Here is a 22,732-nt window from a genome sequence, read left to right as displayed (position 1 = left end):
ACACTTTAAAAAAATGTTGTGCGCGGGCTCACTAAGAGCGTGATCACTTACTTGGCGGCCGTGCACGGAGTCTCCTGACACTAATGCGTGTATTCCGCCAGAGCGCTCGCCGCCTCTCTTCGGCCGCCAAGTCGCCGCGCGATGCCGTCATCGTCGGCGTCGCGAGGACTCCGGTCGGTGGCTTCAACGGCTCGCTCGCCGCGCTCAAGGCGCCAGAACTTGGCTCGGCTGCAATCAGCGCGGCGCTCGACCGTGCGGGCGTGCCAAAGGAGAGCGTGGAGCAGTGCTGGATGGGCAACGTGATTGCGTCCGGGATGGGCCAGGCCCCGGCCCGCCAGGCCGCCCAGATGGCCGGGCTTCCCGACAGCACCTGCTGCACGACCGTCAACAAGGTCTGCTCGTCCGGCATGAAGGCGGTCACGCTGGGCTCGCAAGAGATCGTGCTGGGGAACGCGGACGTGCTTGTCGCGGGTGGGATGGAGTCGATGTCCAACGTGCCGTACTACCTTCCCAAGGCGCGCTTTGGGGCGAGGATGGGCGACGCTACCATGGTCGACGGCCTCGTGTTCGACGGGCTGTGGGATCCGTACGACAACTGCCACATGGGTGCGGCCGCCCACGCCCCGGCCCGTCTCCGCCCTGTCCGCACGCCGCGCGCCTCTCTCCACGCCCGCCGCGACCGCCACGACGTCGCCCTCCTCCGCCCTCGCCTCCTCCGCCCTCGCCCCCCCTGCCTCGTCCTCACCTGCTTCGCAACACCGCCGCTGCCGCTGCCGCCGCCGCCGCCGCCGCCACCACCTTCGCCACGTCCGTCGCCGCCGCCACCGCTGCCACCACCACCTTCGCCGCCGCCTCGAGCCACACCACCACCGCCGCCGCCGCCTCCGCCACAGGCGGCCACGCAGAGCTCTGCGCAGAGACGCACGGCATCACGCGCGAGATGCAGGACGCGCACGCACGCGAGCCGTTCCACCGCCCGGGACGTTTGCTGACTGCACGCCTCTCTTCTCGGCAGGACGCCCACGCCGACGAGTCGTACCGCCGAGCGCGCGCCGGTGCCGCGCGCGTATAGCTAGCACTCCAACTCCCCCCCTTAGCCTCTCTTCTTTCTGTCACTCTCTCTTCCTCGCCCTCGCCCGCGTCCTCTCCTCTCGGTCTCCGTGTCTCGGTCTCCGTGTCTCGGTCTCCGTGTCTCGGTCTCCGTGTCTCGGTCTCCGTGTCTCGGTCTCCGTGTCTCGGTCTCCGTGTCTCGGTCTCCGTGTCTCGGTCTCCGTGTCTCGGTCTCCGTGTCTCGGTCTCCGTGTCTCGGTCTCCGTGTCTCGGTCTCCGTGTCTCGGTCTCCGTGTCTCGGTCTCCGTGTCTCGGTCTCCGTGTCTCGGTCTCCGTGTCTCGGTCTCCGTGTCTCGGTCGCCGCAACGGACCCACTTGACCCACATGCCCCTCGAGCGTTGTGGTGGGCAACCTCGCCGGGGGAGATGGGGGGAGATGGGGGGAGATGGGGGGAGATGTGGGCAAGCTCGCCGGGGGAGGAGTGCCCAGGCCATGTGGGAGCAGCAGCCTAGTGGAGAGTGCCCCGACGGGCCTCGGGACTGGGTCCGCAGGGTACGGGGCACCAGACCCTGTGGTGAGTGCCCGACCTTGCTACACGAGTAGCCGCCCCTCCCCTCCCGGCACAGCCTCCTTCGGCGACGAGATCGCACCCGTGACGGTCAAGTCTCGCAAGGGAGATGTGATCGTGACCGCCGACGACGAATGCGCGCCGGAGCCGCGCCCAGCGTCCGCCGCCAAGCCCGCCTTCAAGAAGAAGGACGGCACCGTGACGGCGGCCAATGCGTCGACCATCTCGGACGGCAGCCGAGACACTTCCGAGACACTTCCGAGACACTTCCTGGCGGCCAATGCGTCGACCATCTCGGACGGCAGCCCGACCCTCTCCTCTCTCTCTGCTCTGTGCTCTCTCTCCCCTCTGTTCTCTCTCCCCTCTCCCCTCTCCCCTCTCCTCTCTCCCCCTCCCTCAGTCCGTCGTTCTCGGGACGCAGTCACCGTCACCGACGCAGTCACCGCCCACGGCGCCCTCCACCGCAGGCGCCGCTGCCCTCGTGCTCATGTCCCGCTCTCAGGCGCCAGGCGGGTCTGGCGCCCCTCCCGGCTACTACTCGGTCGGATCTCGGCTCTCTCTCGCAGGCGGAGGCGGCTGGCGCCCCGATCCTCGCCACCATCCGCAGCTCGGCCGACGCGGAGCAGGAACCGTGCTGGTTCACCACGGCGCCGGCGGCGGCGATCCCGAAGGCCCTCGCGCGCGCGGGGCTCGCCGTCCTAGATGCCGGCTGCGCACCTTTGTACTCCGACCAGCACTCGAGAGAGGGAAAGTGCTCCGGGCGGCATTCAGCGGCATTCAGGCGGCATCCGGCGGCATTCAGCGGCATTCAGCGGCATTCAGCGGCGCTCAGTTGTGCTCGACTGCACTCAGCTGTATTTGAGACGCGAACCTCTCCGCACACAGCAGGAGGCCGTATTTCCCGCCCTGACTCCGGTGTGAGCTCGTGACGCAGGCTCGCCATCTCTGACGTCGACTTTTTCGAGATCAACGAGGCCTTCTCGGTCGTCTCCGTCGCCAACAATCAGCTCCTCGGCCTCGACCCCACGAGGGTGAATGTGCGCGGCGGCGCCGTCTCGATTGGCCACCCGATCGGAGCCTCGGGCGCGCGCATCGTCGTCACCCTCCTCTCGGTGCTGCGCGAGAAGGGCGGCAAGATTGGCGTCGCCGGCATCTGCAACGGCGGCGGCGGCGCGTCGGCGATCGTCATCGAGGCCGAGTAGAGCTAGTGGGAGAGGAGAGCGCGTGCGCTGGTCGGCGACGAGCCGTTGCCGCAGGCGGCTCGCGCTGCTTGCGAGCAGAGAAAAGAGACGGATTGTGGGCTTGGCGCGAGGTGCGCTCTTGCCTCTCGTTTTTTATTGAAATTACTTGTGAATAACTCACAGCGCGTTTTTACTCCAAGTGCTCCAAGTTTAATACTCACTCAGAATGCCTCCCCTCCCCATATGCGCGTCATCATCGTCTCACACTCACACGGTCAGCACACGGTGAAAGATAGTCGAGGTTGTCGCCGCGTCTCCAGATTTCACACGATTTCCGTCGTCCGCCGTCCGCGCGCGTCCGGCCGTCCCGCGGGCCCGCCGCGTCCCCGCGCGTGCCCACACACCAGACATGATGGCGAGTCCGTCATCGGCACGCATCGCTCGCTGTCATCCTGGCTCAGCAGCTTTATATATGAGTTTATGTTTGATGTAGAGAGCCGTACTAGTAGGTTTCAGGGCGCGCCGCGGCGGGCGGCGTCAGCGGTCAGGGGCGGCGACCCCCCATCTCGACAGAGAGATCCGATGAGCGATGTGCGCATCCTAGAATAGGTACTTCCGTTCAGATGGAAGCCAGTAAGCATCAATCCCGCGGCAGTGGTTCGAATCCACACGAGCCGAAGGTGACGGGTCCGTTATAGCATATAGGAATCCTACATGTACATACATCCCCAGGGCGTCGATCGAGGTCTGAAGCCCACCCACCCATCACCCATCGGGCATTGTTTTTCATTGAGGAAGAAAGAGAGAGAGAATTCTACAACAAAACTCCCTCCCTCGCTCGGCCTCGCACGACACTGGGCACGGGACTGACGCGCACTGGCACTAACACAGGAGAGAGAGAAACAAGTGGGGAAACTGCTCGGCCCTCCGGCCCTGCCCCTGGTCATGCTGAAAAGCTCTTCTTGTAGCTCTTCACACAGTCTCCGAGGTTCTCGGCGAAGAAGAAACCGCGAACGGGTCGCAACCGGATCGTGCCCATCGGATCGTACCCATCCTCCCCATCGGCCACGCGTGCACTTCGCCAACTCATGCGGAAGGTGAAAGAATCTCCCACGCCAGTGGTGAACAATGGCCCACAGCGCAAGTGGATGCAGCTGAGATGTGGCAACGCGCCGCTGCGGCGGGTCGCTTGGTACGACAACTGTCCCGACTCTGCACTCGATAAATTGCTGCGCACCGCGTGCCGCATCGGCATCGAGACCGAGTACCTGCTGTGCGAGAAGGGCGGTCTGCCCCTCGCAGTCTCCTCCTCCCTCCCAACCGCGCAGACGTACGAGCTCGTTCCGACGGTGAGGCGCGCGAGTGCGCTTGAGGTGGCCAAGGCCGCCGAGGCCGGTTTGTCGGTGCCCGGCGCGGATGCCGTGGTGGTGGTCGACCCTGTCTCGACTGGCGCGGTGGTGGCGCACCAGGCTGTCCACCGCATGGGCCTACAGGTGAGGGAGCCAGTAGGCTCCGGAAGCTGCGTGAGATTGACTGGCGATGAGCTGGTTGCAGCACCCGCAGCGCAGCAGCGCCGCCGCCTGCACACCCGCCAACCCCCCTGCCTTCAGCGCCGCCGCCGCCCGAGCGCGTGTCCAAGGCGTCAGTGCCCGCCCGCAGGTGATTTGCGTGTGGTCCGAGTCGATCCCAGAGGAGCTCAAGGGCTTTGTCGCGCACGGGATGGGCATAAGCCATGCGGGCGTCCTCTCCCATGAGGTGGGAGAGGTGTGTGCTGCCGCTCCTACCTCCGCATCTCTCAGCCTTGCGACCAGTCCGCCACTGCACAGCTCGAACCCTACGCCACAGCCCGCTGCGACGGGCAACAGTCGCAGCGGCGAGAAGCCTCCGCCCACGACTGTGATGGCCCCGTGGTGGCAACCCCGTGATTGCCCCGTGCAGGTGGCCAAGACGGCGGCGGCGGTGCGCGCGATCGGAGCCAACGTGGTAGCGTGTATCGTCGGGTGTGAGACGGGCGTGTCTCTCGGCGACGCGCTCGCGGAGGCGCTGCAGCTGCCTGGCAACGGGACGCTCAAGTCTGGTCTGAGGCGCAACAAGTACGCGCAGGCGTGTGGTGCTGCTGCCGCTGCCTCTCCTCCTCTCCGCCACCGCCGCGCTTCCCGTCCTCCTCGCCGCCACCGCCCCACCTCTTGCTCCTCACGTCTCCTCTCCTCCCCTCCTCTCCTCCTCTTCCCGCAGGCGGAGGCGGTGCGGTCTGCGGGGCTGGAGGCGCCTCCCTCGCTACTCCCTCGCAAGCCCCTGGCCAGACGCTCTGCAGACACCTCCTCCCCGGCGGCGACTCTGGGACTCAATCCTCTGCCCTCTTACTACCCCCCCCCCCCTTTCCTAGGCGCCCTTCCAGATGCAAGTCGACAGCATCGAGGGCGTCGAGGCGTTTCTGGCAGCGTGGAGCCCGTCGCCTTACCGCGCCGTTGTCAAGCCGGTAGAGGGGGCCGGCTCGGACGGCGTATCGATCTGCGACTCGCGCGACGGCGCGACCTCTACGAGAGAGATCATGCCGAGCTCATGCCGAGCTCATGCCGAGCTCATGCCGAGATTCGGCCGGAGATCATGCCGAGATCCGTCCGAGGTGCAAGCGCTTCCACGCCACACCTCTGCAAAGGTGGCGGAGGAGGAGATGACCTCGGCCACACCTCGGCCACACCTCGGCCGCACCTCGGCCGCACCTCGGCCGCACCTCGGCCAGATCTCGGCAATCTCCCGCAGGCGTCGTCGCCGCGTACCGCGCGCTCGAAGGCACGAAGAACGTGCTCGGCCTGACCAACTACAGCGTGCTGCTGCAAGAGTACCTCGCGGGCGACGAGTACGTCGTCGACACGGTGTCGCGCGACGGCGTGCACAAGTGCGTCGCGCTCTGGAAGTACGACAAGCGCGTCTACAACGGCGCCCCCGTCGTCTACTATGGCATGCAGCTGCTCGCCATCGACTCCGAGCCGAGGCTGGCCGAGATGGTGGGGTACACAGCCAGCGTGCTCGACGCCCTCGGCATCCGTCACGGCTGTTGCCACACCGAGATTATGCTGGTGGAGCGTGGTCCGGTGCTGGTGGAGGTGAACTGCCGCATCCACGGCGGCGAGGGCACATGGGCTCCGATGCCTAAATGCGGAATACACGACCCGTGCCTCCCGGCTAGCACTGGACCCGTGCCTCCCGGCTAGCACTGGACCCGTGCCTCCCGGCTAGCACTGGACCCGTGCCTCCCGGCTAGCACTGGAGGAGGACACGTGACCTGGCTGCAACTGTACTCACTTAGCCCGTGCGTTCACGCGATCCGCGCGATTACACAGCACGAGGCCGTCCGGGTACTTCCCGCCCTGACTCTGGTGTGTGTGTGCTCGTCGACGCAGGCTCCGATGGCGGAGGCGGCGCTTGGCTACTCGGCCGTCACGGCGATGCTCGATTGCTACCTCGACCCGGCGGCGTTTGCGGACTTGCCCGTCGTGCCGAGCGACTTTTCGGTGCACGTGATGGAGGCGAAGCTGCGCTCGCCGGTCGCCGGGGTGCTCAAGAGCATCAACGAGGAGCGCTGGCTCGCCATCACGCGACTGTCCTCTTTCAAGTCGGCGTGCGTCATGGTGTCGGTCGGCCAGCCAATCGCAAAAACGATCGACGCGTGCTCCGCGTCGGGCAACGTGAACCTGCAGCACGAGTCGCTCGAGGTGCTGCGACGCGACTACGCCGCCTTCCACGAGCTGGTCGAGGCGGGCCTCTTCGAGGTGCACTAGCGGCGCGGACTGGCGCGCGCTATCTAGGGCGTCCCGCCCCCCCCCCCCGGGCGAGGATGCCGGCGGCGAAGGACCCCGTCCGACACGAGACGTACTACTGTGGAGGCCGCCCTCTGTGCGCGCCTCTTGCGCCTCTCCGTCTTCCCACTTCCGCGGATCGTCGCGTTGCGAGCGGGGAGGGACTCGGCACTCGCGCGCTCGCCCCTGCCCCCGTCTCGCATATGCATGTGTAGAGGGCCCCGTTGTGCGTTGCGAGCAGCGCACGCGTTTCGGGAGACTTTGTTTACTATCCATAGTGCATAGATTTGGTCTGCGCAATCCGGTGAACAAGCAACAACCAAAACGCAAAAGAGCTCAAACCCGAGTCGTCCCGAGAGATCTCCGACATAAGGACTCCACCCGCGCGCCGCGGCGGCTCTCCAAACAATGTGGGGATACGTTCCGAGTTGCTGTCCACTGGACATAAAAAGAATTCGAGCGGGGAAAAAGAACTCGCAGCGGCGCTGTCTCGATACAGGGCGGCCGCGCTCGGGTCGACAGGCGTCGCGCGCGCGAATTCCCAGGCGTATGCGATTCCGATCGCGACCTCCCATCCCCCGCCCTCCCGCGCAGGCATGGACTTCCTGATTGGCTTCACCGGCAAGGATTATGCCATCATCGCCGCCGACGCCAACGCGGCGCGCTCCATCATGGTTTACTCGCAGCAGCTGGACAAAATCCGCGAGCTCGACTCGCACAAGCTGCTCGCTGTTGGCGGCGACGCGGCCGACTGCATCCAGGCGCTCCACCCTTCTCAATCCCCTAGGCTGGCAACCGCCGCCGCCAGCGCAGTTTGGCCCCCCGCCCTACACAGGAGCCCGAGTATATTCAGAAAAACATGACGCTCTACGCGATGCGCAACGGCGTCCAACTCACGACTCACGCCGCCGCCAACTACATCCGCGGCGAGAAGTCGTACAACCTGCGGCGCGCCATGTCGCAGGCGCCGCTGCTCGAGCCGAAAACAGCCAACCCCCTGCCCGCCCAGTGCCCTCTCCCCCCATCCCACGCACGCAGGTCGACATGCTGCTGGTCGGGTACGACGAGGGCGTGGGCCCCTCGCTCTACTTCCTCGACTACCTCGCCTCCATGCAGAAGCTCGACTATGCCTCGCACGGCTACGGAGGCTTCTTTTGCAACAGGCGCTGCGCCGCGAACACCACACGCGCGCGCGCAACTCTTGCCCGGGAGCCCCGCTTGCCGCCACATCGAGCTCGTCGATGGCGCTGCCATCCTGCGCCGTGGCCGCGGCACGTTGCGCCCCACGGCTCAGCCACCGTCGAGGGCGGGAGCCCCTCCCCCCCCTCCCCGCCCCTCCGCATTCCGCTCTCCGCCCTCCGCCTTGCCCTCCGCCTTGCCCTACTCGACCTCTGCACACACCACTGGCCGCCGCCCGGCCCCCCTCAGCCGCGCCCCGCTCTCCCCGCGCAGCCTGCTCGACACGCACTGGCGCGCCGACCTCACCGAGGAGCAAGGGCTCGAGCTGCTCGAGCGCTGCTTCAAGGAGGTGCAGACCCGCTTCATGATCTCAATGCCGAACTTCACCATCAAGGTGGTCGACAAAAACGGCGTGCGCACCGTCGAGCGGAAGAGCTGAGTACCCGGGAAGAAGAGCGCCTTTGCTATCGCTCGCGAGGTCAAGAGGTCAAACTGGGGCGTCGTCGAGAGAGACCGAGGCGGACGCCAACCCGCGGCCGCGCAACCCAACTCCGGGCGCCTGTTTCGACTCTGAAGGTCTTGCCGCGCGGCACTTTTGTCCTCACGGTGTGCTCGGTCGCGCCCCCCTTGCCACCCCCTTGAGTTTTCTGTACAGAGAGTAATCACATCGTGGCTGCACGCTCGATGTCATTTTTGTCATTTTTAGTTATGTGCTGCCAAACACACACGGAGACACGTGTGGTGTCTGGTGACGCACGCGCCGGCCCGCGGCCCGGCGGGCGGCGGGCGACGAGAAAGAACGTGCAACCCCCCCCCCCATCCCCACGGTCTCGGGAGACCAGGTTGCAGGAGGCCTCGGGAGACCAGGGTGCAGGAACGGTCCGCCACGAACGCCCTCGAGGCCGCCAGCGCGAAGCCTCCCTCTCCCCCCATACAGACAGGCAGCAGCAAGCACGGAGTACTCAACCCTGCAGTGGGAAAGGAGGGTGGGCGTGACGCGGCGGCGTGTGCGAGGAGCCGCAGCCAGGAGCCTAGGACAGCTGCCGGGCGGCGGCGTGACGCGTCTCTGGTGGGTGTGGGGAGGGGTGGGGGGGGGGAGCTACCCACCATGCCGACGATGATATTGTTGATCGGGATGAAGATGAGCTTCACAAAGAAGCCGATGAAGCCCATGATGAAGAAGCCGACCGACGTGGCCTGCGCGATCTTCGAAAATTCTGCGAGGGGGGGCAGGTCGGGGCGACAGCGGGTCGGCGCGTCGGGCTGAGAGGGGAGGAAGAACGGCGCCCGTGCAGCGCTTCCGCCACCCAACCCCGCTGCGGTGGCGCGCACCGGTTCTGTCGGGCTTTGTGCACCGCTTCACCAGGCGCCAGCTGTCCTTGATAAACTCCACCGCCGGCTTCTTCACATAGTCGATCGCCTCGGAGGAGGACATGGCGCCGCTCTCTGCGAGGCGGCGGCGAGCGAGGAGGTGGGGAGGAGGGGGCGGGGAGGGGCGGATGGGAGGGGGGCGGGGGCGGCGGGGGACTTCGGGGAGGCGCGGGCAGAGAGGAGGTGTGCAGCGCCACCGTGGCGCTCGCGGCGAAATTCTTTTTTTCGAGCTAGCCTTGCAAAAACGCAAGGCGGGCACACGCACATCGCTCTCGGGCCCACAGACATCCCGCACACCCACCGCCCCCGCGCGCGCCCCACCCCGGCCGGGAGAGAGGGGAGTGACAGTTTGGGACGGCGACAGACGACGAGACGAGATACCTCGGTCCTCGCACTCCATGTGCGAGCAGGGTAAATGTAAGCCGGATGGCTCACAGGCCACCTCTTGCGCCCCGAGCTGACCATCTACCGCACTGAACACTTCCGCCCCCTCGCTCCCAACCCACCCACCTCGCGAGAGGACAAGCTGCCGAGCCCAAATCACTGTGATCTGTGTGTGACACATTTCTTGTTGGCTTCTAAAAATCTCTCTCTCTCTCTCTCTCCCACCTCGCCTCGGGCCGCGCCGCGCGATCTCGGGCGATCTGCGCTATCTCGGGCGATCTCGGCACTCCGGGGGCGGCCGCGCCGCGCGATCTCGGGCGATCTCGCGCTATCTCGGAGCTCCACGCCACGCCGCCCCCCCACCCCCCACCCCCCCACCCCCCCACCCCACCTCACCCACCGCCGCGCCGCGCTGTCTCGGGCGATCTCGGAGCGTCGCTCGCGCGGCGTCACACTTGCTCAAAATAGGAAGGGCCCGGTAACCGGACGTTGGAGCCACGGGGCTCACGTGCTCGCTCGGTTCTCGCCGCCTCACTCTGCGCCATTTTTGGGCGTTGGCGAGGGCCGGGGAGTTTTTTTTCCGAAAACTCTATTCCATTTTCAATGGCATCGGCGAAAACATCGGAAAGGAAGCGGAGGAAACGAGAATGGAGAATCAGGAAGCTGAAAGCGGGGCCAAGATGGGAGAGTCTGGGGAGAGAATCAGAATATCTGAGCAGAAGAGGAACCTGGGAAGGGGAATCTAGTGAGAGGTAGAATAGCAAGAATCCTTGTGTAGTAGAGCAGAATAGGAAAGGCAGAATCCTTAGGCGCGGACAGACTTCTCCATTACTCGTGGCTGGTGTGTGTCAGAGCCTGACAGCACCCCGACAGCACCACCTGACAGCAACTGACAGCACCTGACAGCAACAGCCCAACGTCTGACAGCAGCAGCAGCCTGACAGCTCCGACAGCTCCGACAGCGTCTGACAGCAACACCCGACAGCTCCGACAGCACCCGACAGCTACAGAGCACCTCGACTGTCAGACACGCACCCGACAGCACCCGACAGCACTGACAGCACCTGACAGCTGGTCTGACAGAGGCACCTGACAGTGCCTGACAGCTGCCCGACAGCCCGACCGATCACCTGACAGCACCTGACAGCCTGACAGCCAGGGCTCAGGGCCCCATCCCCCCGAGGCGATTGCGGACGTCATTATCAGCCTCATATACCCCTACGCCCTAGGCTTAAAAGCGGGTGGGCCCTGGGGCGCTGCGGCTTTTAACGGCTTAACCGGCCTGGCAGGTTTTAAGAGCCGCAGCGGGCCGCCGACCGATTCCTTAGAACGCATAAAGGTGCGGGAGAGCTCCCGAGGTCGATGGTCCGGGAGGCTCCCGGTAGACGCGGGAGGCCGGGAAGCTGGCTACAGTCATCAGCTAGCACGCGTCCCCTATGCGAGTATGGCTCCCATGAGAGTGCTCATGCGAGATAGGTCTGTCTGTCTGGCGCACTACCTCACTCACTGGGTGGGTGGGCCTGACTGAGTGAGTGAGACCGCCGCGACAGCATCCCGTCACCCGGCTCCAGGATCGAGGTGCACGCCCCCCCCAATGAACACACCAGCGAGGGAGGGCGAGACGATCGAGGGGTCCCGTACCACGCGGAATCGACCCTATCCAGTGCTCAAGTGCTTAAGCGTTAAGGTGCACAGGCCGTGGGGACTTGGCGCACCTGGATTTGTTGATCTCTCGACGGCCCACACGCACACATACATGGCTGGCAAATTCCCCGCGCCGAGCTGGGCGACCGAGACGCCGCACGCGGGCCTCGCGCTCGAGGTCCGGCGCGGCGAGCGGACGCTGCGCCGGCACGAGCTTCCGCCTGGCCCGCGCTGCTTTGTGGTCGGCAGGCAGCCTGGCGTGGCGGACGTGGTCGTGGGCGATGACGAGGCCGCATCGCGCCAGCACTGTGCCATCGTCCCGCGCGGCGAGCGCCTCTACCTCATCGACCTCAAGTCGACCCGCGGGACCTTTGTCGACGGCAAGCGCATCCGGCCCAACGAGCCGACTCAGCTCGGCGGAGGCGCGAGCATAACCCTCTCCGACGCGCCGCCCTACGCGCTCGTGCTCGTCGGGCTGCCCGCGCCCGCCGCGCCCGCCGCGCCCGCCGCGCCCGCCGCGCCCGCCGCGCCCGCCGCGCCACCGCCCGACGCGCCTCCGCCCGCCGTCGCCGCCGCCGCCGCCGCCGCCGCTGCCGCTCTGCCGCCCCCCGCGCCGCCGGGGAAGAGGCAGTGCATCGACTTTATCAAGGGCAACTGCCGGTACGGCAGGGAGTGCAAGTTCAGCCACGACGCGCCCGCTGCGCCCGCCCCCCCGCCGCCCGCCGCCGCCGCCCGGTGGGAGCCGCCGGAGTGGGCGGTGGCTCCGCAAGCACCGGTTTCGCTTGACCTGGCGCGCCGCTGCCAAGACGCGTCCGAGACGCGTCCGAGACGCCGACACCCCACCCCCCGGCCCCGCCCCGACCACAGGTGCGCGGCGGCACGAAGATGCAGTCGCTCCAGCTCTCGCGCAAGAGGGCCTACGTCTTTGGCCGCTCACGCGAAAGGGTCAGCCTCGCAACTCTTCCCCACCAGATCTTGCACAGCCGACTCGCAAAGCCCCACTGCCCTCCACCGAGAGCTGACTCACCGAGAGCCGACCGGGGCCGCGGGCCGACCCAGCGTTCGAGACTCCGCCTGGGACACCGCCCGAGGCGACCGCCCGAGAGTCCTCCCAGAGAGGCCCCCCCAGCCTCCCCCCCCCCCCCCCCGATTGTGCTGTGCTAGTCCACGACACGTCCATGACACGTCCGTAACACGTCCACGACACTTCGCCAGGCGGACTTCGCCGTGCCAGACGAGTCCGTGTCTCGTGCGCACGCGGCGATTGTGCACGGCTCTCCGGCCGATGGCGGCCGCGACGGCGGCGACGGCGACGACAGCGAGGCACCGCTGCACCTCATTGACCTCGGCTCGACCAAGGGCGGCTGCGCCTAGAAGCGGGATGAGTACTCGTGTATTCCAACCCGCGCTCGAGAGGACACGGACTCCGCTGTACTCGACCGTATTCGGCTGTACTCCCTGTGTTCGCACCCTCGTCTTTCACGCGTGCTCTCTAAAGCACTCCGGCCCCCGAGGGTTGGCGTATTCATCATGCAGGCAGCTTCCTCGACACGGGCGCCGGCTGGGAGCGGCTGTCGCCGCACAAGCCGACGCGCGTGCCGTGCGGGGCAAAGATCAAGCTCGGCGATTGCGACACGGTGCTTGTCCGCCCGTCGCCATCGTCGCCGCCGTCGTCGCTGCCGCCGCCGCCGCCGCCGCCGCCGCCGCTCGCGCCGCCGGAGCCGGAGGGACCTCGCTTTTCAGACATGCTGCAGACGACCATCCTGCCGAGCACGCCCGCCGTCGATGTCGCGGCGGCGCGCAAGGCGAAGGCGGAGGCGCTGCCGTTCCCCGAGGTTGAGGGGGGCGGCGCTGGAGCGGAGGGCGAGGGCGAGGGCGAGGAGGAGGGCGAGGGCGGCGCCGCCGAACCACAGCTCAGCAACAGCGACTTTCGGAACGCGTTGCTGCCCTTCCTTGCCTCGAAGAAGGCGAACGGCGAGGGCGAGGGCGAGGACGGGGGCGACCGCAAGCGCAAGAAGAAGAAGAAGCGGAGGCGCGGCGACGACTCGGACGATTCCGACGCAGAACCCCCGCCCCCCCTGAAGCTCGACAAAGCGGCCGCCGCAGTCGACCCCGGCGGCGGATTTGTGCTGCGCAAGCAGAAGGCGCAGCCTGGCAAGCGCGGGCCCACGAGCAGCAAGAAGGAGCCGAAGATCAAGTTTTGATCAGGACGGGGGCTCGGCCACATCCACATCGCCGCCCCACTCTGATCATTCGGACACTTATTGGGACACGCCGCGCGCGCCTGGTTCTGTCCCTGCGCGTTCAGTCTATCCGGCGAGGGTCGACTGTGGTCCACGATCAGTCTCTGTCGCGGTGTGTGCTTTTTGAGATGGACCATGACGAGAGTGATACAACAAAAACATAGTAACATATACTGAATAAGCAATAAGCGCCAACGTACACGCTACACCCCGACGCCCGAGAGCCCTGAGCCCTGGTCTGACAGCCTGACAGCAAACCCCCGGACAGCGCCTGACAGTGCCCGACAGCCTGACAGCGCTGACAGCACTTTCTCTGACAGTCTGACAGCACGTGTCTGACAGCCTGACAGCAGAGTCTGGCAGGCGAGGGGTTCCGTCGCTGTCAGGCCCTAACGTGACAGCCTGACAGCTGCCTGACAGCCCGACAGCACACAGTGGCCTGACAGCAGCGCTGACAGCCTGACAGCCCGACAGCAGCACAGACCGTACACAGACCCCGTAGAGCCTCTTTCTTGTGCCCCATTGAGGGTAAGCTGCTGGCAGATTTCAACGTCTCCATCCAGGAGGAGTCAAAGGATCGCAAGCTCCGCTTCCACGTCAAGCGGCTCATCAAGTCCCATCAGCAGCGGGGCGAGGATGTGGATGAGGAGCTCGACTTCTACATGGATGATGATGACGGTGACCACGCCCTTGCCCGCCTGTCACACACACACATAAGACGTGCATCCTCATCTCTCCCTCTTCTCTTTCTCTTCGCAGTTGCGGTGCTCTTCACCATGGAGGACAGCTCCAAGGTCTTTGCCATCGGCAACATTGAGCAGGTGGCCGTCGCCGACGGCACAGTAGACGCGCGCCGCGCCACTGGCAGCTCCAGCGCAGAGTACCTGCGCCAGCTCTCCATGAGTCAGCGCAGCAACGGGGTCTTCATCAACGACCCCAAGGGCCTCTTTATCCTCCGGTGGTACCGTGAGGTGAAGGGTGACGGGACCCCCCCAGACGGCCCGCGCTACCAGAACAGAGCGTGCAAGTACTACAAGCTGACGAGCGACAACGATGGGGAGGCCTTCCGCTGGACCAGCAACTACCAGATCATCAGCAAGGTGTACCTGAAGAAGCACTCCACCCTGCCTCTCTGCTATTCTCTCAGTGCGGCAGACAAGAAGATGGTGACGTCCACCATGAAAAAGATGGTGGGACCGGAGGCAGAGTAGAGACTAGAGTATGTGTAGTAGAGTCCTGCTGGTCTCCTCTTGATAGTGTCATAAGTGTGGCTGGTGTGTGTCACAGCCTGACAGCACCCCGACAGCACCACCTGACCCAGCACCTGACAGCAACAGCCCACCGTCTGACAGCAGCAGCAGCCTGACAGCTCTGACAGCTCCGACAGCGTCTGACAGCAACACCCGACAGCTCCGACAGCACCTGACAGCTACAGAACCCCTCGCCTGTCAGACATGCACCCGACAGCACCCGACAGCACTGACAGCACCTGACAGCTGGTCTGACAGAGGCACCTGACAGTGCCTGACAGCTGCCCGACAGCCCGACAGATCACCTGACAGCACCTGACAGCCTGACAGCCAGGGCTCAGCGAGAGCCGAGAGCCCCTCCCTTCAACGCAAACAGAAGAGAGCGCATCCGAGCCCCACGTATACTCTAGGGATAGGGTGTACGTAGCTCTGGGTGGCGCTAGTGCACGCAAGCTCCAGGGCGCGCGCTCGGCAGACCTTGGGCTCAGTCTATTTCCTCGATCTGCTCGTCCTGACGCGACTTGAGCCAAGCCGGCTCCGCCCCCAGCTGCAAAGCACTTGCACGCCGCGCAGCGCTGCCCTCTCCCCAACCCACGAAGAGGCGCAGCGCGGAAGAGCAACGGTCTAGTGTCGCGCCACCTTTCATAGCCCTCAAGGAGTTGACCATCGCCGCCAGCGCGCCCGCAGAGGCGGCCGCCTGGCTGACTGACTCATCCACGCCGAAAACATTCCCCCCCATATGCCTCTCGCAGCAAATGGTTCCCAGCGCGATGCAGCCGTTCTCTTGGACCCCGGTACGGTCGCGGTGCTCCTGCATGCCAGTCACGACGGCCGCTAGCGCGCCCGCCGCCGCCATCGCTTCCACGATCGCCTGTACCTGTCCTCGGGCGAGAGCAGTCAGGGCGTGGCAGCCAGTTTGCTGTACAGCCGCATGGCTCGGATGCGCGCGCATGCCGGCAATGATTAATGGCAGTGCCCCAGCGCCCATAATCGTGTCTCTGCGAAGGCGACCCTCCTCGTCTGGGCCACTTTGGCCGGCGCACAGCCAACCGAGGGCACCATAGCTCCGGAGTCTGCTCAACGCATGGCATACAAGCGGCTGCGATTTCCTGGCCAGAAGCAGTGCGAGAATTTTTGGCAGCAGGTCATCCGAAAGCATGACGCCTGTCACCGCCCACTCTGGCAGCGGCTTCACCTCAGCAAGGCGGCGATCGGCGCTGGCCGAGGCTCGCCCCAGCGGGCCGGGTTTTTTTTCGGCATGCTGATTTTCTTTCTTTTTCAATAGGGAGGGGGGGTTCCGAGTTTCGTTAATTTTCTCGTCGCCTAATGTAGAGAGACTAGGTAGAGCGGCCCGACCGGCCCTGAGTGCATAGACTTAGTCAGAGCCTGCGGCAGAGAGAGCGCGCAGCGCCGGGCCGCCGCTGGCAAAGCCAAAGAACCTGGGTCCGAACGCAACTCGTCTCAACCGAACCGCGGCCGCCTAAAACTCGGGCGTGTAGAGGAAGCGCAGGATCCACGGCATCGAGAGCTGCGGGCGAGGGAGGAGCGGGGCCGCGTTGAGAGAGAGGCAACGGAGGAGAGGGAGGATGCAGCGGGCGGGTGGGGGCATGCAAGCGGTGCGGTAGGGGCATGGCAGCTGCCGCGGAGGCGTCACGGGCGCAGTGGGTCGAAGGTGCGCGCCTGCGTTGCGGCGAGGAAGAAAGGGCCGAGCAGCGGGATGGTCATCATCAGGTCGAAGTCGACGAGTAGATCGGAGCCGAGCTGCGCGAACCCCTGCACGATCGCCGTGCGCACCACGCGGACGCGCGAATAGCGTGCGAGCGCCGACGGCACCTCGCGAGTGTGGCTCACCTGACGGGGCATGCGAGGGGCGCAGGCGGTCCCCCGCCCAGTCCCCTGCCCCCTCTCGCGCTTGGACTTCCTCTCCCCCTCCATGCCCCCCTCCCCGCCGTATCCCCCCACCCCCCCCCTCATTCAATCCCTCGCCTCGCCCCCCTCCCTCTCCCTCCTCCCAGCAGGGAGCCGTGCCCCTCGACCATGCTCCGAGAGAAAGCCTCGGTGGGGGCCGGCGGGTGCGTGGGCGACCCCTCGGTGGGGGCGACCCGCCAACGCGAAATCGTCTCGGTCGGGCATGGCTAAGCCAGTCCAAAACGGCACAACCTAGCCGGCGGCACTCTCGAGCGGTCTCTGCGGCTCACCGTCGCAAGCTCCGCGCCCAGCCGGTAGCCGTCTTCGGTCGATTGGCAGCCGCCCTGCCCCAAATTTGGCATCATCGGGTGCGCCGCGTCCCCGCAGAGCGCGACGGGCCTGAGGCATAAACACACCACAATCAGGGCGTGAAGCAAGATCCGTGCAGTGCGATCGGAGCCGCGCGAGGACAAGGGCTGCGAGTACATCGAATACAGCAGGAGACATGTACGCTCGATCCGTGCCCTCTCGGGTGCGAGTCCGAGTACCGGCGGCCTGCCGTTCCCAATCTAGGGCGCCCGGCCCCTTTGCCCACGGCGACCACCAGCGACGCGGGTCCCAAGTGGCGAGGAGGGGCGCCCCATCGTAGAGGTCGCGCCTACGGGACATGTCTTGGACATGTCGTGGACGCGTCCTCGACATGTCCGACCCGGCGACCCGCCGCAGAGGGCGCGCCGCTTGATGTCACTCTCGGCGGACGCTTCGATCAGCTCGAGTGCGAACGGGTCCCAGACGTTGCCGTCGGCGTCGCCGCTGCTGCACGAGAACTCCTGGCGCAGCCGCGTCAGCTTTGGCGTTGGGTCCTCGTCCGTGGGCTCCGGATCGACGCCGCCCGCCGGCTCGCGGATGAGCGCAAACCACTGCTGCCGCTCGCCGCCGCCGTCGGTCGACACAAAGTACTTCTTCTCTCCGAGCAGGATTTGATACGAGACGTCCTCGATGTTTGATGCGCGGTGCGGCGCCAGCGCCGCGTAGCAGGTGAAGCCCGAGAAGCGGCGATCCGCCTGCGCCGCGATCCGCACGGTGTCGCGCGCCAGCTTGCGCGCCTCCGCCTCGTCGAGCGCACCTGTTCACAGCAAGAGGTGTGAAGAGACGCTGTTCACAGCTTGCGCGCCTCCGCCTCGTCGAGCGCACCTGTTCACAGCAAGAGGTGTGAAGAGACGCTGTTCACAGCTTGCGCGCCTCCGCCTCGTCGAGCGCACCTGTTCACAGCAAGAGGTGTGAAGAGACGCTGTTCACAGCTTGCGCGCCTCCGCCTCGTCGAGCGCACCTCCCGCCGCGCCCGACGCGGCGAAGCCGCCCGCGCCCTCTCCGAGTGAGTGCATCTGCTTGCGGATCTGGGACCAGACGCCGTCCGCGCCGACCAGCACGTCCGCGTGCGCCTTGGTGCCGTCGGAGAGCGTCGCAACCACGCCGCGGCCGTCGCCGCGGTCCTCCCACCCCTCGATGCGCGAGCTGATGCGGACGGTGCCGTCGGGGAAGCCATGCTTGACCAGAATCTGCTGAATCACCGGCCGGTCGACCACGACCGTCGCAGGGAGCCCCGCCTCGAGGGCAGGGCCGATGGTGTCGAACCGCACCAGCCAGTCGCCTCGGTCGTACAGACCCGCCAGCTTGTTGCCCTTGCGGTACCCGATCTTGAGGCCTGAGACGCGGTCGGCGGTGACGGTGCCCGCGGCGACGAGCTCCTCAAAGACGGCTGGGGAGATGCGCTGGATGGCGCGGAGCGCATTGGACTGGATCTGGATGGGGCCGCCGTACGGCGCGTACGAAGACGCCTGCTCGAACAGCGCGACCCGCATGCCCGCCGCGTGGCACGCCGCCGCTGTCACCAGGCCGGCAAGCCCGCCACCCGCCACCAGCACGGTGAGTGGGTCGTCCTTGCTCACCGGCCGGCCACCCGCCGGCACCTCGCGCGGCGTGCGCCACCACGCCTTCTCATCCTCCTCCCCCACCAGCATCCCGCGCAGCGCCTGCGCATCGGCAGCAGCCTGCTCGTAGCGCGTGCGGATGCGGTGCGTCCTCTCATCGTTCTCGGCCTCGCGCTGCGGCGCGTGCGGCTGCGAGAGGATGCGTGCAACGTGGTCCGGCATGTCCACCTTGTTCTCCGCCGAGCCCTCGCCGGCCGCAAGCCACTCGACCTGCGGGAGCTTGCGCTTTGCCGTCCGCAGCGCTGCCGCAGGGCCAAAGGAGAAGGCCTGCTCGCCGCGCATCGCCGGCGCTGGCGCGCGCTGCACGGCGCGAGCCGGTGCCACGCGGTGGGCAGGCGGCCTACCAGCGAACGACGCCGAGGGAGTGATCGCCCCCGCGAGCCACAGCATCATTACGACAGACCCCTTGGTTTTCTTTGTTTTCTTTGCGAGATCGTTTTTGCGTCTTCAGTCTTGGGCTCACCGGTGAATTGTCTTTTTGCGTGTGAGGGCTCGGAGTTTTGCAAGGGGTGAGGCGTACCACATGCTCAATCAGACATGGCGTGAACGAGAGAGAGAGGCTCGCGGCGCGCCGCCGGTGGGCGGCGGGGGTGGAGGCGGCGGGGGCTCGCTGGAACTCGCTCGGCACGACGTGCATCGCCACGGCTGCGCTGGCGGCACCACGAAGGGGCGGCCGCGCTTCTTGGTCCCACACGTGCAAACGATGAAGGGTTGGTGGGCAAACAGGCCATTTTGCCCACATTTTGCCCTCTCGCGCGATCTTCTCGCGTCGGCAAGCGCGCGGGCCAGGAGAGGGCCCCGGGGGGGGCGGGGGGGGGGGGGGGGGAGCGAATGCTGCGAGGGCGACAATCATTACGAAAAATAAGAAGCGAGTCCCGCCGGGTTCCCCAAGCAGGGGGGGCGAGAGTAAACCAAGAAGGGCCAAGATGAGCGGTGCGCGCAGGGGTCGGCGTGGAGGGCGAGGAACGCGCCGCGCGGGGCGCCGCCTCACCTTCATGGGCTCGACGCCTCAAAAGTGGCGCAGAGTGAGGCGGCGCCCCGAGCGAGTACGTGAGCCCCGTGGCTCCAACCGGGCCCTTCCTTTTTTGAGCAGGTGTGCCGCCGCGCGAGCGACGCTCTGGCTCGTTGATATCGCCACCTTCAAATACTGCCGTGAGCAGGAAGGTGGTGTCTGTGCCCGCGGCCATGGAGACGTCGGCAAACGAGTGCTCGTATAGACCGTCTACATCCGCGAGACCCCGGCCGTTCGACTTGGAGTTGAATGGCTTGTAGTGCGTGAGGTTCGTCAACACCAAGTCGAACTCCATCGGTTCGTGGCTCTTGCCGTCGTAGTACTTGCCAGCCGCTTTATACCGAAGCTCTTTCGGAAGGGTGCTACTGGGGTCCGAGCACACGCAGCCGCAGCCGCAGGGGCAGTCGGCGTCCGGTCCGCCGGGCGGGTAGATCCCATCACTCGCTTCGACCGTGCACTCCACGGTAGGTCCGCCGGGGATGCCACCGAGGTTGTTGATGAACTCAGTCGCGACGTCGAATTCGAGCGAGATGCCCACAGGGAACGTCCCTGCGGTACACTTATATCGGAGGCCGTAGTCGCCCTTGTCTTGCGAGTACGAGAATGGGTCGTAGAAAGGCGCCCTCTCTTGCGCCGGTGCTTGGACACCGACCGGCTTTTGAACGGAGTCCGCATTTCCCACGGCGCCGATCCACTTGGCACGTGCGGCGGTGAGCGCCTGCATGACAGCACCTGCGCCCTGCGACCAGACGTGCTGCCCGTAGTAGTCAGTTGAGCCGAGGTTGTCTCCGCAGGAGAAGTCGGCCTTTGTGTCGCAGGTGACCCCAGTCTCGCACGCAAGGTCTGCCAGCCCGCCGAAGGTGAGGGATATGATCTTGACATTGTCCTTGTTGCTTGCGCGTTTAGAGGATTCCACAAACTCCACGCTGGTGGCCTTCACCGCAGTGCCTTCCGGGAATCCCATCTCTTTCAGCCGCTCCACGATTCCCTCAAAGCGCCGCAGGACGCTGGGGTTCTGCGAGTCGACTGCCGGAACGTACGCGATGATGTAGGTGGATTCAATCAAATCGGCAGAGGGCGTGGGCTCCGTGATGCCAAGGAACACCTGCGGGTCGGCGCTAAAGGCCGCGTACGAACACATCTTCCCGATGTGGAAATTGTCCGAGCCGACGTAGCTGATCACCTTGGGGTTGTGGTACGTGTCTGTGTTGGTCGTCACGATGGGCAGGTAGGGTCTCTTGTCCTGGCAGGCCTTGATTGCGTTATCGACCGTGGTGTAGTTCGATGATCCTTCTTCGAAGGGCACCGTTATTACAATGGCGTCGGCCAGGTCGCACTCCTTCGCCATCTCGGAGGCAATGCTGGCGGCATCACTGCCCAAGGCGTACCAAGTCATGTCAAAGTCCTGCTTTGAGTCCTCGGAGCCCACGTACCATATCTCCCAAAAGGTGTCCGCGTCTTTGCGGGGGCTGGGCGGGATGTCGTCGGTGGTCGGAGCGTGCGTGATCACGGCCAACTTCAGCGGGCAGCTAGGCTGCTGGAAAGCTGGCTCGTATGGGGGGCTCACGACCTCGTACTCGCCGCTGTCGACCCCGACGACTCCCACCGTCTGCTGCGGCGCCCCGGGCAGCAAGTTGGCTGATGGCGAACCCTCTTCGCCAAAGCCGTCCGTTGGCCGGATCAGATACGCGTACATTTGCCCGGCCGCCTGCAGGCCCTGCGTGTAAGTCGACTGCCCGTAGAATGACAGCTGCCCGCGATCGACGTCGTCGCCACACTGCAAGTCTACCGACACCCCAGCCTGTTGCAGCTCCGACGCCGCCCCCGTTCCCAGGGCGATTACGTAGTGCCCTGAGAGTGAGAGAGGCCTGATCTCGCTCACGGTCGTTCCCACCTTGACCAGGTCCATGCCGCCAATCTGTTGCACCGCCTGGTAGATGCCCTCTTTTCGCTGTTCGATGCCTGCGTTGTCCTGCTCGTTTTCGGACCAGTAGACGGCGATCTTCATCGATGAATCAACAGCATCTGCGGTCGGCAGGACGCCCGACATGGCGGAGTCCATGCTCTTTGTGACCGCGAGGATGGCGCAGGTGGTGCCCATGTCATAGTTGGCGCTGCCAATGTACCCGTCAAACGTCGCCGACAGCCGGCTGCCGGAAGAAAAGTACTCGGTCATATCATAGGCGGTGTCGGTGTTGGTGAGGAGGTATGGCTTGTCGGGCTTTTGTTCTAGGCACGAATTGATCCTGTCTGCGATAGATCTTCGACTCGCCTCATCCGCGTATGGGACACTGATGATGACGCCGTCGGCCTCCGAGCACGCTCGGTCGAGGTAATTCGCCGTTGCGGGGATGCTGTAGCCAGTGCGCAGGTAGACGAGCTTGGCGGCCGTGTTCGGCGGCAAGGCATTGTACGCCCCTTCATACCATGTGTTCCAGAACTCGTTGCCGATTGCCCCGTGTATGATGACGAAGATCACTTTCTCGGGCGATCCAGTTGATTCGCACGCCTAGCAGCGTGGCTGGGATGTGAGAGGCCAACGCGGAGACCATGGCGTGCGTCGGAGTGGGGGTGGGGGGGGGGGGGGGGGGAGTCCCCCCCGCGATTCAGGGATATGGGCGGGGTCAGGGACGGGGGGGGGATTTAGTGAGGGCGGGGAGGCGCACCAGCTCGCAGGAGCTTGGTGCCCCCGTGCCGCCGAAGACAAAGTTTCTGCCAAACATGCCCGAATCACTCGGCCCGACTTTGTAGGTGACCTCAAAGCCACTCGTCCCGCCGGGGTACTGCGCGCAGAAGAACTTGGGCAGCGTGTAGCGCAACGGGTCCTCTCCGATCACCCCGGACGGGCCCTGGCCATTTGGGTAGACGCCAGCCTGGGGGTGCGTCGTGCCAGGGGTGCACTCGATTATGTCGTCCGCGATGAGTTTGCGTTTGTATCCGGACTGTCCGGATGCGGGGCATTTGTCGTAGTCCGCGCACGTAAGACCGGACGATCCCAGCAGTATCTCCGTGGCAAAGCGGCCATCGCCATCTCCTGAGGAGTCGAGGTTCATTAGAATATCGCTCCACGTTTTGGGGTTGTCCGACCCCTTGCCCTCCTTCAGAGCGACTGCTGTGAGACAGCCGTTCGATTCTTCGGTGAAGCGAATGT

General features: G+C 65.6%; 6 protein-coding genes across 6 annotated transcripts; 4 read left to right on the top strand and 2 right to left on the bottom strand.

The window, feature by feature from the left end:
- Nucleotides 1–83: 83 nt before the first annotated feature.
- EMIHUDRAFT_429040 (acetyl-CoA acetyltransferase) lies at nucleotides 84–2,961 on the top strand (the record flags this gene model as incomplete). Its single annotated transcript, XM_005790168.1, has 5 exons — nucleotides 84–606; nucleotides 894–983; nucleotides 1,677–1,950; nucleotides 2,226–2,339; nucleotides 2,553–2,961. 5 exons carry the CDS (start codon nucleotides 84–86, stop codon nucleotides 2,818–2,820), a joined length of 1,269 nt encoding a protein of 422 aa, XP_005790225.1. The 3' UTR covers nucleotides 2,821–2,961.
- Nucleotides 2,962–3,887: 926 nt separating this feature from the next.
- On the top strand, nucleotides 3,888–6,581 carry EMIHUDRAFT_225047 (hypothetical protein; the record flags this gene model as incomplete). Its single annotated transcript, XM_005790167.1, has 6 exons — nucleotides 3,888–4,292; nucleotides 4,459–4,554; nucleotides 4,738–4,909; nucleotides 5,205–5,278; nucleotides 5,643–5,906; nucleotides 6,204–6,581. 6 exons carry the CDS (start codon nucleotides 3,888–3,890, stop codon nucleotides 6,579–6,581), a joined length of 1,389 nt encoding a protein of 462 aa, XP_005790224.1.
- A 521-nt stretch (nucleotides 6,582–7,102) lies between these two features.
- Nucleotides 7,103–8,431, top strand: EMIHUDRAFT_361941 (hypothetical protein). The gene is made up of 4 exons (XM_005790166.1): nucleotides 7,103–7,360; nucleotides 7,435–7,563; nucleotides 7,638–7,762; nucleotides 8,052–8,431. The coding sequence occupies exons 1-4, from the start codon at nucleotides 7,196–7,198 to the stop codon at nucleotides 8,215–8,217; spliced, it is 585 nt and encodes a 194-aa protein (XP_005790223.1). The 5' UTR covers nucleotides 7,103–7,195; the 3' UTR covers nucleotides 8,218–8,431.
- A 9-nt stretch (nucleotides 8,432–8,440) lies between these two features.
- On the bottom strand, nucleotides 8,441–9,213 carry EMIHUDRAFT_225045 (hypothetical protein; the record flags this gene model as incomplete). The annotated part of the gene is made up of 3 exons (XM_005790165.1): nucleotides 8,441–8,491; nucleotides 8,886–8,995; nucleotides 9,111–9,213. 3 exons carry the CDS (start codon nucleotides 9,211–9,213, stop codon nucleotides 8,441–8,443), a joined length of 264 nt encoding a protein of 87 aa, XP_005790222.1.
- Nucleotides 9,214–11,289: 2,076 nt separating this feature from the next.
- On the top strand, nucleotides 11,290–14,631 carry EMIHUDRAFT_466958 (hypothetical protein; the record flags this gene model as incomplete). Its single annotated transcript, XM_005790164.1, has 5 exons — nucleotides 11,290–11,934; nucleotides 12,045–12,122; nucleotides 12,692–13,374; nucleotides 13,923–14,098; nucleotides 14,180–14,631. The coding sequence occupies 5 exons, from the start codon at nucleotides 11,290–11,292 to the stop codon at nucleotides 14,629–14,631; spliced, it is 2,034 nt and encodes a 677-aa protein (XP_005790221.1).
- A 1,299-nt stretch (nucleotides 14,632–15,930) lies between these two features.
- On the bottom strand, nucleotides 15,931–18,965 carry EMIHUDRAFT_440259 (hypothetical protein; the record flags this gene model as incomplete). Its single annotated transcript, XM_005790163.1, has 6 exons — nucleotides 15,931–16,198; nucleotides 16,351–16,521; nucleotides 16,869–16,977; nucleotides 17,162–17,236; nucleotides 17,314–17,704; nucleotides 17,909–18,965. 6 exons carry the CDS (start codon nucleotides 18,960–18,962, stop codon nucleotides 16,151–16,153), a joined length of 1,848 nt encoding a protein of 615 aa, XP_005790220.1. The 3' UTR covers nucleotides 15,931–16,150.
- Between the last annotated feature and the right edge of the window lie 3,767 nt (nucleotides 18,966–22,732).

Source organism: Emiliania huxleyi (genome assembly GCF_000372725.1).
Source record: "Emiliania huxleyi CCMP1516 chromosome Unknown EMIHUscaffold_121, whole genome shotgun sequence".
Lineage (NCBI taxonomy): Eukaryota > Haptophyta > Isochrysidales > Noelaerhabdaceae > Emiliania > Emiliania huxleyi.
Note: the sequence above shows the minus strand (reverse complement) of the source record. Positions and strands in the feature narration are given on the sequence as shown.

Bases quoted from the DNA above. Each gene is read 5' to 3' on its own strand.
- EMIHUDRAFT_361941 (XM_005790166.1), top strand. From the start codon at position 7,196: ATGGACTTCCTGATTGGCTTCACCGGCAAGGATTATGCCATCATCGCC. The intron at 7,361-7,434 runs GCGCTCCACCCT...CGCCCTACACAG, and splicing joins ACGCGGCCGACTGCATCCAG to GAGCCCGAGTATATTCAGAA. The intron at 7,564-7,637 runs GCGCCGCTGCTC...CCACGCACGCAG, and splicing joins TGCGGCGCGCCATGTCGCAG to GTCGACATGCTGCTGGTCGG.